Below are 12,351 nucleotides of genomic sequence, written 5' to 3'. Positions count from 1 at the left end.
ATTGTAAGGGTCAATTGCTGTCTTTATAAATGAGTACCTTATGTGTATGTGTCATGCCTGATGAAGCTGCGTGATTGAAGTGAAACGCGTTTCATCTTGGGATTAAACCATTTCTTTTTACCTGATGGTCCTGCTGAGTTTGTCCTGCTCCTCGTGGAGCCGGCATCCTGTTTGAAGCCTATCTCTCCTTGTAACTCTACCAGTAGGTGGGCAGCGGACCACTCGCATATTTCACGGGCATACCATTGTTGTGTATGTTGGTACACAACCACCTGGGGTGAGCGGCTTTCATGTCTAGCCTTTTCTATCATACATATTTCTTTTAATGCAGCATGGAGTGTTCTCTTACTCTATTTTACACAACCTCAAGCAGTCACACTCCAACCTCCACTGTGGCCAAGACCAAAGAGCTGTCGAAGGACACCAGAAACAAAATTGTAGACCTGTACCCTGCTGGGAAGATTGAATCTTAAATAGGCAAGCAGCTTGGTGTGGAGAAATCAACTGTGGGAGCAATTATTAGAAAATGGAAAACCTACAAGACCACTGATAATCTCTCTCTATCTGGGGCTCAACGCAAGATCTCACCCCGTCGTGTCAAAATGATCACAAGAATGGTGAGCAAAAATCCCAGAACCACACGGGGGGACCTAGTGAATGACCTGCAGAGAGCTGAGACTAAAGTAACAAGGCTGCCATCAGGAACACACTACGCCGCCAGGGACTTAAATCATGCAGTGCCAGGTGTCGTCTCCCCCCTGCTTAAGCCAATCATGTCTGGGCCCATCTGAAGTTTGCTAGAGAGCATTTGGATGATCCAGAAGAGGGAGAATGGGAGAATGTCTTATGGTCAGATGAAACCAAAGTAGAACTTTTTTGTAAAAACTCAACTCGTCGTGTTTGGAAAAGAAAGAATGCTGAGATGCATTCAAAGAACACCATACCTACTGTCAAGCACCGGGTGGAAACATCATGCTTTGGGGCAGTATTTTTGCTAAGGGACCAGGACAACTGATCCGTGTAAAGGAAAGAATGAAGGGGGCCATGTATTGTGAGATTTTGAGTGAAAAGGTACTGGAGTGGTCTAACCACTCTCCAGATCTCAACCCCATAGAAAACTCTCTCTGCAAGAAGCTCAGGAACTGTTCCCAAGAGTTCTCAGAGAGTTCTGTTTATTACACGGAAGTACAGGGTGGGCCATTTATAAGGATACACCTTAATAAAATGGCAATGGTTGGTGATATTAACTTCCTGTTTGTGGCACATTAGTATATGTGAGGGGGGAAACTTTTCAAGATGGGGATAGGGAGAGGGTCATGTGACACATCAAACTTATTGGGAGTTTCACAAGAAAAACAATGATGTGCTTGGTTTTAACGTAACTTTATTCTTTCATGAGTTATTTACAAGTTTCTGACCACTTATAAAATGTATTCAATGTGCTGCCAATTGTGTTGGATTGTCAATGCAGCACAGGCTTCCAGTATCCGTGGTTTCAGGTGCTGCACATCTCGTATCTTCACAGCATAGACAATTGCCTTCAGATGACCGCAAAGATAAAAGTCTAAGGGGATCAGATTGGGAGACCCTGGGGGCCATTCAACTGGCCAACGACGACCAATCCACTTTCATCTAGGAATGCTCGGACCTGACACCAATAATGTGGTGGTGCACCATCTTGCTGGAAAAACTCAGGGAACATGCCAGCTTCAGTGCATAAAGAGGGAAACACATCATCATGTAGCAATTTCGCATATCCAGTGGCCTTGAGGTTTCCGTTGATGAAGAATGGCCCCACTATCTTTGTACCCCATATACCACACCATACCATAAATTTTTGTGTTCCAACAGTCTTGGAGGGATCTATCCAATGTATGAGCATTCCTAGATGAACAGTTTCCTAGAAAGTGGATTGGTCGTTGTGGGCCAGTTGAATGGCCCCCAAGGTCTCCCGATCTGACCCCCTTAGACTTTTATCTTTGGGGTCATCTGAAGGCAATTGTCTATGCTGTAAAGATACGAGATGTACAGCACCTGAAAATACAGATACTGGAAGCCTGTGCTAGCATTTCTCCTGTGGTGTTGCTATCAGTGTGTGAAGAGTGGGAGAAGAGGGTTGCATTGACAATCCAACACAATGGGCAGCACATTGAACACATTTTATAAGTAGTCAGAAACTTGTAAATAACTCATGAAAGAATAAAGTTACGTTAAAACCAAGCACATCCTTGTTTTTCTTGTGAAATTCCCAATAAGTTTGATGTGTCACATGACCCTCTTCCTGTTGAAAAAACAAAAGTTGGTTTTAAAATGGCCGACTTCAAAATGGCCACCATGGTCACCACCCATCTTGAAAAGTTTCCCCCCTCACATATACTAATGTGCCACAAACAGGAAGTTAATATCACCAACCATTTCCATTTTATTACGGTGTATCCATATAAATGGCTCACCCTGTACATTAGTTTTTACATTTGGCAAAAAGGGGAGGTTAGTTATCACGTGAAAATCATCATGTTATATTTTGATTGGTTATTTGAGTATTGCGTCTGTGTATATATTAGCATATTTAACCCCTTAAGGACTGATCCTTTTTCACCTTAAGGACTCAGCCCTTTTTCGCAATTCTGACCACTGTCACTTTATGCATTAATAACTCTGGGATGCTTTTACCAATTATTCTGATTCAGCGAATGTTTTTTTCGTGACCTATTCTACTTTAACATAGTGGTAAATTTTCGTTGTTACTTGCATCCTTTCTTGGTGAAAAATCCCCCAATTTCAAGAAAATGTTGAAAATGTTTCTAACTTTGAAACTTTGCTTATAAGGAAAATGAATATTCCAAATGAATTATATATTGATTCACATATACAATATGTCTACTTTATATATGCATCATAAAATTGACATGTTTTTACTTTTGGAAGACATCAGAGGGCTTCAAAGTTCAGCAGCATTTTCCAGTTTTTCACAAAAAAATTTTAATCGGAATTTTTCAGGGACCAGTTCAGTTTTGAAGTGGATTTGAGGGGTCTTCATATTAGAAATACCCCATAAATGACCCCATTATAAAAACTGCACCCCCAAAGTTTTCAAAATGACATTCAGAAAGTGGGTTAACCCTTTAGGTGTTTCACAGGAATAGCAGCAAAGTGAAGGAGAAAATTCAAAATCTTCATTTTTTTTACACTCGCATGTTCTTGTAGACCCAGTTTTTGAAATTTTAGAAGTGGTAAAAGGAGAAAGCCCCCAAAATTTGTCACCCAATTTCTCTCGAGTAAGGAAATACCTCATATGTGGATGTGAAGTGCTCTGTGGATGCACTACAAGGCTCAGATGGGAAGGAGCGACAATGGGATTTTGGAGAGTGAGTTTTTCTGAAATGGTTTTTGGGGGGCATGTCACATTTAGGAAGCCCCTAGGGTGCCAGAACAGCAATAAAAACAACAACATGGCATACTATTTTGGAAACTATACCCCTCAAGGAACGTAACAAGGGTTCCAGTAAGCCTTAACACCCCACAGGTGCTTGACGCCTTTTTTTTTTTTTTTACAAAAATGCTGGTTTTCCCCCAAATAAATCTTTTTTTCAAGGGGTTAAAGGAGAAAATGCCCCCCAAAATTTGTAACCCCATCTCTTCTGAGTATGGAAATACCCCATGTGTGGACGTCAAGTGCACTGCAGGCGCACTACAATGCTCAGAAGAGAAGAAGTCACATTTGGCTTTTGGAAAGCAAATTTTGCTGAAATGTTTTTTTTTTTTTGGGGGGGGGGGGGGGGGCATGTCGCATTTATGGTGCCAGGACAGCAAATAAAAAATCCACATGGCATACTATTTTGGAAGCTACCCTCAAGGAACGTAACAAGGGGTACAGTGAGCCTTAACACCCCACAGGTGCTTGACAAATTTCCGCTAAAGTTGGACGTGAAAATGAAAAATTTGATATTTTTTTCACTAAAATGCTGGTGTTACCCCAAATTTTTCATTTTCACAAGGGGTAATTGGAGAAAAAGCCTCCCAAAATTTGTAACCCCATTTCTTCTGAGTTTGGAAATACCCCATATGTGGATGTAAAGTGCTCTGCGGGCACGCTACAATGCTCAGAAGAGGAGCACCATTGAGCTTTTGGTGAGAGAATTTGGTTGGAATAGAAGTGGGAGGCCATGTGTGTTTACAAAGCCCCCCCATTGTGCCAGAACAGTGGAACCCCCCCCATGTGACCCCATTTTCGAAACTACACCCCTCACAGAAACGGTGGGCTGTGCAAATGAAAAATGTTATTTTTCATTTTCATGGAACACTGTTCCAAAAATCTGTCAGACACCTGTGGGGTGTAAATGCTCACTGCACCCCTTATTACATTCCGTGAGGGGTGTAGTTTCCAAAATGGGGTCACATGTGGGGGGTTCCACTGTTCTGGCACTACGGGGGCTTTGTAAACACACATGGCCTTCAATTTCGGACACATTCTCTCTCCAAAATATCAATGGTGCTCCTTCTCGTCTGAGCATTGCAGTTCGCCTGCAGAGCACTTTACATCCACATATGGGGTATGTTCTTACTGGGGCTACAAATTTTGGGGGGCTTTTTTCCTATTCTCCTTAGTGAAAATGGAAAATATAGGGTAACACCAGCATTTTAGTGAAAACTTTTTTTCCTTCATTTTCACATCCAACTTTAACGAAAATTCGTCAAACACCTGTGGGGTATTAAAGCTCACTATACCCCCTGTTACATTCCGTGAGGGGTATAGTTTCCAAAATGGGGGTCACATCTGGGTATTTATTTTGCGTTTGTCAGAACCGCTGTAAAATCAGCCAACCCTGTGCAAACCACCAATTCAGACCTCAAATGTACATGGCACGCTCTCACTCCTGAGCCATGTTGTGCGCCCGCAGAGCACTTTATGTCCACATATGGGGTAGTTCTGTACTCTTTTTTTTTTTTTTTTTTTTTTTTTCATAGAAAAAATGTGCCTCCAGCTATTGCATAACTACAACCCCCAGCATGCACAGACTACCAAAGGGCATGCTGGGAGTTGTAGTTGGAACTCCAGCTGTTGCAAAACTACAACTCCCAGCATGCCCTTTGGCTTTGCATGCTGAGAGTTGTTGCTAAGCAACAGCAGGAGGTGAACAGGCCTCACCTCCTGCTGTATCCTGCCGCCGAGACCGCCACCGCTGCTTCCGCCGATCCTGCTGCTCCTGTTGTTGCCACCACACCAGAGGGGACCCCCGCTGGACCAGGGAAAGGTAGGAGACCCCCGCCGTGCCCCAATCGCCACCATGATCGCCGTCCCAATCACCGCCCAGCAGGGTCGTGATTGGTCGGTTGTTCAGACCGATCAATCACGTGATTGTGAGGCCACCTCACTCCTGCTGGGTAAGGGTGAATGGGGCTGTCTAGTACCCGATTGACCCAGATCACCGACATGGGAGGTCTCAGGACCACCCCAGGGATTTGCACGGGGTGCCTGATGATAGATATCAGCAGTCACCCCGGTCCGGTCCCCCCCCCCCCCCCCCCCCCCCCCGGCGAGCGGCGGGGACCGGAATTCCCACAGGCATACCCATATGCCCTCAGTCCTTAAAGGGGTACTCCGCCCCTAGACATCTTATCCCCTTTCCAAAGGATAGGGGATAAGATGTCAGATCGCTGCGGTGCCGCTGCTGGGGATCCCCGGGATCCCCGCTGCGGCACTGCGCTATCATTACAGCACAGAGAGAGTTCGCTCTGTGCGTAATGACGGGCGATACAGGGGACAGAGCCGCGTGACGTCATGGCTCCGCGATTCGTGACATCACGGCCCGTCCCCTTAATGCAAGTCTATGGCAGGGGGCGTGACGACCACCGCGCCCCCTCCCATAGACTTTTATTGAAAGGGGCGGGCCGTGACATCACGAGGGGCGGAGCCGTGACGTAACTATGCTCCGGCCCCTGTATTGCGCGTCATTACGTGCAGAGCGAACTTGCTCTGTGCTGTAATGATGGCGCAGTGCCGCAGCGGGGATCCCGGGGATCCCCAGCAGCGGCACTGCGGCGATCTGACATCTTATCCCCTACCAGTTATGAAATTGGTATCCCACTGTCTTTGGTTCTCAGGCTTTTGTTTGGGCTTTATGCATTCCAATTGAGTAAGTTTTTTGGTAAGCATATGTGAGTAATTTTTCTGGGTATTTTTTCGCAGGTCTGTGGAGTCTATGAGATAGCTCGGAAGGGAGGTGACCTATTCCTGTAGAAATAAATCTAAAAAGTGAGAGAGATTACTGGTGTATGAATTGGTGCATGCAATGATAGGTCGACCAGGGGGAGCAGTAAGGGATTTGTGAATTTTCACCAACAAAAAAAAAATATATATATATATATATATATATATATATATATATATATATATATATATATATATATATATATATGGTTTATTGTACTTCTGTACAGTTAGGAATCGGAATTCTGAAATGCTGCTTGGAATAGATTGGACAATTCCTTGATTATACTGGTGAAAGGGTCTCCCTTGACCTTCTCATAGTAGTTGGTATCGGATAAGATCTTTATAGCTTTTTTATGGTATTACTGAAGACTCATAATGACCAATCCTCCGCCTTTATCGGCGGACCTAAATACTAAGTCTTGATTTTTTTTTTTTTAGATTTTTAAGGGCCTATTCTTCAGATTTAGAGAGGTTGTGGCTGGACTTGTACTTAGATAATTTGTGAAAATCCCGACGGACCAGTTCATGAAAAGTGGTTAATGTACCGTCCTTGTGAATGGACCGTATAGAAAGAAGGGGGCTTTAACATCCTGATGGATGATGATGTTTGTTTCCAATGGGGTTTCTTCTCCAATTGTCTCTCTATCGGTGGATTTTTGTTGGCCGGTTGAATCTCTAAAAAAAAAATGTCCAGCATGCATAGATATGTTCTCCGAGGTCTGGGGGGGATTCTCGGGGAGGAGTATGAACTAACTCCCTCCCTGTAAGGAGAAAGGGGACCAGAGTCGATTGATTGTTGGTGTTATCGATGGTAATTATGTTACCAGTAATATTCTCAGTGGGACATATCGGGGCTTGCAGGTCAGTGGCATCATGTATAGTAAGATCCAACAGATCCTGCACAGGGATGGAGAAATGTTCTATTTTCTCAAAATCCCTAGAATTGGTGGACGGAAAGCCAAGGCTAGATCTTCTGCTGATGTCACTTAGTCTCCTTCTAATGCTCTGACTGGCCTATAGGAATAGTAATATCGAGGTAAAGCAGTCTTCATTATTTTTATCCATCTTATTGGTGATATGAGTTATGTCATTAGATGGTGTTTTAGCCATTTTAGGTGTAGAAGGATTTGGATATAGAGTTACAGGTTGGGAATTATTGCGTTGTTTCTTACTTTTTGGAATCCCTACTCTCGGGATCCTTTTTAGGGGGAGGTGGTAGATTTATTCCCATGGTCTTTATGTACTATGTCCTTACGTTCTCCATCTCTCTTTTTAGATTTGTGGAGTTAGAAGGTAGAATTCGTGCTAGACACACTCCCTTTCCTTCCTTGGTGATTCTTGGTAACATTTGTCCTATTCTTAGCCCCACCTTCAGGGTTCAGATTTTTTGGACCATATTTTTGGACTGAGTGGGATGATGATTCCTGACTTTTAGAATTTGAATTGTCAGGGGCTCGGGAATCCCCCTCTAGAGGTGCATTGGAATTACAGGGATTGTGGTCCCTCCAATTCCAGGGATCGCCCCTAAAATAATCCCCCCGTTCCCTATTCAGTTTCTGTCCTTTTTTTTTCTCTATAATTTCGGTTTCTAATTTAGTCAGCCTGCCCGTAATGTTGTCATTTATGTAATTGAAACCTGGAAAGGTAGATTGCAGTTTTTCCAAAATAGCAGCGATTTTTGCATTTGCTTCCTTACATAAACACATTCTCTTATCAATAAGCATTCTTATCATATTAAAGTATTTTTGTCCAACAATTTATACCAGTTCTTGGAATATATCTCATCATCTGGAAAAGCTGGGTTAAATGTTAGTCTTAGCCCTCTAGGAATAATGCATTCTTTTAAATAAATATCTAGAAAAGACACCTCTACCTGATGTTGAAGTTTTATTTTGAGTTATGTTGAGTGAAAAAGTTCCATCATAGCGGCAGTCTCTGTTTCTGAAAAAGTTGCTTTTGTCTCCGCTGAGGTGGTGAGTTTGTCATGCCGACTGACCCAAGGCGGATACAGTCATATCAGTCGATCTCGAAGATTTACACGGTTCTTATAATATTCCATGATTCCCAAATATAATGTTCACCGAGGGCAGCTGTGGCCTGAGCTTCAGCTCAAACCAGGTTGATACACGATCTCCCTTTTATAAATGCAAAGGGAAGAGGAGAAAAAAGAGGGAGAGATACACAAGTGCCCCTGGTGGAGTATGAAAAGCACTGGTGGAGTATTACAGCATAAGGACACGTACCCTGTGACATTGAGCTGAGAGCACAACATCTATTTGTACGCATAATATAAACTGGGGTCCTGCAGCTTGGATCCTCCCGATCCGGGATGCCTTCTGGTTCGGTAATGGTAGACACAAGTAAAAGCAGAAAATGAAACTTTTTCAAGCGCCAGACCCAGTCACGTCATTGGTTCAACAGCATTATAAACCAGATTAATAAAATGCAGTTTATTGAAGGCACATATCAATGCGTTTCTTGCCCGGAGTGGGCCCTTCGTCAGGACAAGGTATATGAGGAATTACATTCTCCTCTAGTGATATCTTTTTGCTTTTATATTTTTACATTCCCTTTTAATTTTATTATCTATGCATACTAATTCTATCAATATATCCACATATCTTGGGAACAGAAGGGCATATGACAACAATGTAAAAAGGGGTGGGATCAGTGATCTCTACGCTTTTCAATGATAACATAATCAAATTTTTTTGGGTTGTCACAGGTCCTCTTTAAAAGTCCACACTTGTGGATTTAGCTGCGGATCTGTGGGGTTTCTTCTGCAAAATCTGCAACTCTGCAGATTAATGGATTTCAATATCCCCACAATAAATCCAACACGAATCTGGCACAGAAATTGTCATGATGCAGAATTTGAAATCCTCAATCCTGGCCAATTTCCACATGCTTTAATGTGGAATTTTCTGCAGAGTGTAGTTAATAATTTTAACTTTGCTGCTACTGTAAATTCTGTGCACAAAATCTTCAGCATTTCTGCCACATGTGGCCAAACCATAACACCTCTAAAACAGGCAAAAAAAAAGATATTTTACATCCATAAAAAAAGGGACGTTAATCTTGAAAAACTTCCTGTTGTTTCCAGTTTAATAAAAAAGTAGTTCACGCTAGTTAAGTCATCTTTGTTCAGGGTATATTGCAGAATTCCAGCAGAAAGATAATTTGCATCTGCTTCAGGCTTTTTGAGTTAAATGGACCAGAAGCTGTCCATTTGTTCATGATTATGTTCAGTCTATATCCAATGTTATTTTCTGGGATATAAAAGTGCAGCCTCGGGTAAAGCTGCCCCTACCAGTGTCCACTGTAGATTCTGCTTCTCTCATTGTAACAGGGTGATGTTACGTCCTTTGCAAGCTTAAGGGGATGACCGAGAATGACAATGAAAGGTCTGCATTGTTTCCAAAACCAGTGCCCCTCTTATTTATGGGCTGTTTGGTGATGCCTCATTCAATTAAATATGACTAAGCTACAATGCTCAACATAGTCCATGGACAATAGTGACACTGTTTGGGGAAGGAAGAGGAGTAGACAAGGGGGGAGATTTATCAAAAACTGTGCAGAGGAAGAATTGCCCCGTTGCCCATAGCAACCAATCAGATTGCTTCTTTCATTTTTAACAAGGCCTCTGTAAAATGAAAGAAGCGATCTGATTGGTTGCTATGGGCAACTGGGCAACTTTCCCTTGCACAGATTTTGATAAATCTCCCCCAATGTCTCGAACACAAATGGTGATGGTTGAAGTCCTAAAGCAGCTTCAACCAGTACATCTTCATGTTAAATTGATAACACTGGAATGGCCAGACACAGTCACGGTGCTCTGGAGAACATCTTTACGTTTCAGTATACAGATTATATATGGGGATAAAGAGTTTATATAAAAATACATAAAAAAAACTTTTTTTCATGTTGATCCCTTGAGTTATTACTAAAATGTCTCATTATTTTTTTCCACAGATGGCTCTAATCCTTACACCCTGAAATTGTGTTTCTCCACCTCCTCTCACCTGTGAAACCTGGATCCCAGAGGACTCTGAACACCCGCTCTGTTATGTACTCTGCATGACTATCAATGCTTCACAATGATTACATGTTATTGGGTGTTCTGAGCAGCACTATATATTTCTGACACCAATTTACATTGATTTGTTTTTATAATTCTTAGCATTATGTTTAGTGAATGCCAACCATGTTGTTTTACCCATGCCTTAAATAATATGCCTGACCTCACAATGCCAGGTCTTTATCTAATATGCTGACCTGTTTTATTTAGTATTTTTAAGTCATATTTTAATGTTTGGATGCACAGATTCAGTCTGTTTTAAATAAGTAATAATATATGCCAGTGGGTATCTTGTATATTGGGCATTTCACCTTTTCACTGGCAAATAGGAATGAACAGGTTAAAATGTCACTAGTTATACCAGGCCAATACATGTGTTATGAACTAGCAAATGCACAGAATTATGTTCCTGTGAGTAGTACTTATGGCTCTAGGAGGTTTACATAAGCATCTCTGTATGGATGTGATACAGATAAAATAATAACAATAATACATTATGGAGAAAAACTGGTGATTTTACTCTGCAAAATGACACAGAATTCTGTTACAAACCGCTTAAAAAATGTCATGGTGTGCCCCAAATTTATGATGTATTTTAGATGCTCTTTATTAGGGGTGTAAGAAAAAAATCGATTCAGTCAAGTATAGAGATATTTCATTAGACAATACTGTATCGATTCTAAATATTTCGAATTGTTCTTTTCAGGGATGTGGAATTCCTATCTCCCGACGCCCGGGACATGCAGTTCCGGGCGCCAGGCAGGTGAATTTTTCCGGCCCTTAGCCCTGCTTCGGGCAAGCAGGGCCAGACCGGACAGGCACGGCAGCGCTCAGCAGTCTGTCTGGAGCGGGCTCCTGACTCGTGCCCGCTACGTACTCTGCAGCCCAAAGCTGTTCTCAGTAGCTGGGAGCCGCCACTAATAGCCAGCATGCGGCTATAGAGGAAGCCGGAGGGCTTACCTCTGCTTCCCTGGTGTCCCAGCTCTGTCATTGATAGAGCCTGGCTGGACTAGGCTCTATCAATGGATCGCAGAGCACACAGATGAATGGACTAATAAAGTGTAAAAAAAAACATTTTTTTTATAAAAGTTTTAAAGACACACATTAACCCCTTCCATATTAAAAGTTCAAATCACCCACTATTCCTATATCAAAACATGTAATCATAATAAAAATAAACATATTTGGCGTGCGTAATTGTACGACCTATTAAAATATAACATTATGTATCCCGTACGGTAAATGACGTAAATGTAAAAACAAAAATTGAATTGAAATTTTTATAATATCCCAGAAAAAAAGTTGAGATTAAAAAGTCAGATCAATACCAAAATGGTACTGATACAAAAAACTGATTATGGCGCAAAAAATTTGCCCTCAAACAGCCTCATGCGAAAAAAATCGCAATATATCGTTTTTGAGACAGAATCGGGATATATTGTATTGTCATACGTGTCTCGTGATACGTATCGCCAGATGCTTGCCAATTCACACCTGTACGCTTTATACTTAGTTGGATTTTAAAAGTGTATCTTTATACTTAGTTGGATTTAAAAAGAAAAGTGGGATTGCTACAAGGAGCTATAACTTTTGGTAACTTTTACCAGGGGTAATATGTATCATTAATGGTGTGCAGAGCTTCAAAGGCCATTACTACTCTACTGGGGATTCTGGGGAGAGGGAATATGTAAAACAGCTCACTCACATCTCCTTTTCTCTAAACATCAGTTTTTCACTCCAACAAGAGTTCTACATATTCCCTCTTCCCAGAATTCCCAGTGGATTCCCGCTAACTTTTACTAAAGATGTACCAGTAGTTTCGGGAAGTAGATATGTCCACTATGCCGAGCAACTTGCACCAAATATATTTATATTTGAAACTGTTGGCACCATTTTTCGCGGACTTGTAAATGTGTGCATCCTATGACACTATTGCTAAATTTACCATGATGTATAGTATATATTACATCGCATAGGCTGCTATATGGATGTGTGTATACTGCATGAAGTACTGCATAGCCGAATAGAAAAAACTATTTAGTTTATGAATTAGAAAAAC

General features: G+C 41.8%; 1 protein-coding gene across 2 annotated transcripts in view; it reads left to right on the top strand.

Annotated features, from left to right (window-relative positions):
- The window catches only part of HNRNPLL (heterogeneous nuclear ribonucleoprotein L like), a 253,232-nt gene extending 241,861 nt beyond the window's left edge, over positions 1-11,371 (top strand). For both annotated transcript variants that reach the window (XM_056567440.1, XM_056567442.1), the window contains exon 13: positions 10,187-11,371. In XM_056567440.1, coding sequence (XP_056423415.1) covers positions 10,187-10,242 — 56 coding nt within the window. In that variant the 3' untranslated portion in view covers positions 10,243-11,371. The remainder of the gene's footprint in view (positions 1-10,186) is intronic.
- The last annotated feature ends 980 nt before the right edge of the window (positions 11,372-12,351 follow it).

The sequence above is a fragment of the Hyla sarda genome, chromosome 3 (assembly GCF_029499605.1).
Source record: "Hyla sarda isolate aHylSar1 chromosome 3, aHylSar1.hap1, whole genome shotgun sequence".
Classification (NCBI taxonomy): Eukaryota; Metazoa; Chordata; class Amphibia; order Anura; family Hylidae; genus Hyla; species Hyla sarda.
Note: the sequence above shows the minus strand (reverse complement) of the source record. Positions and strands in the feature narration are given on the sequence as shown.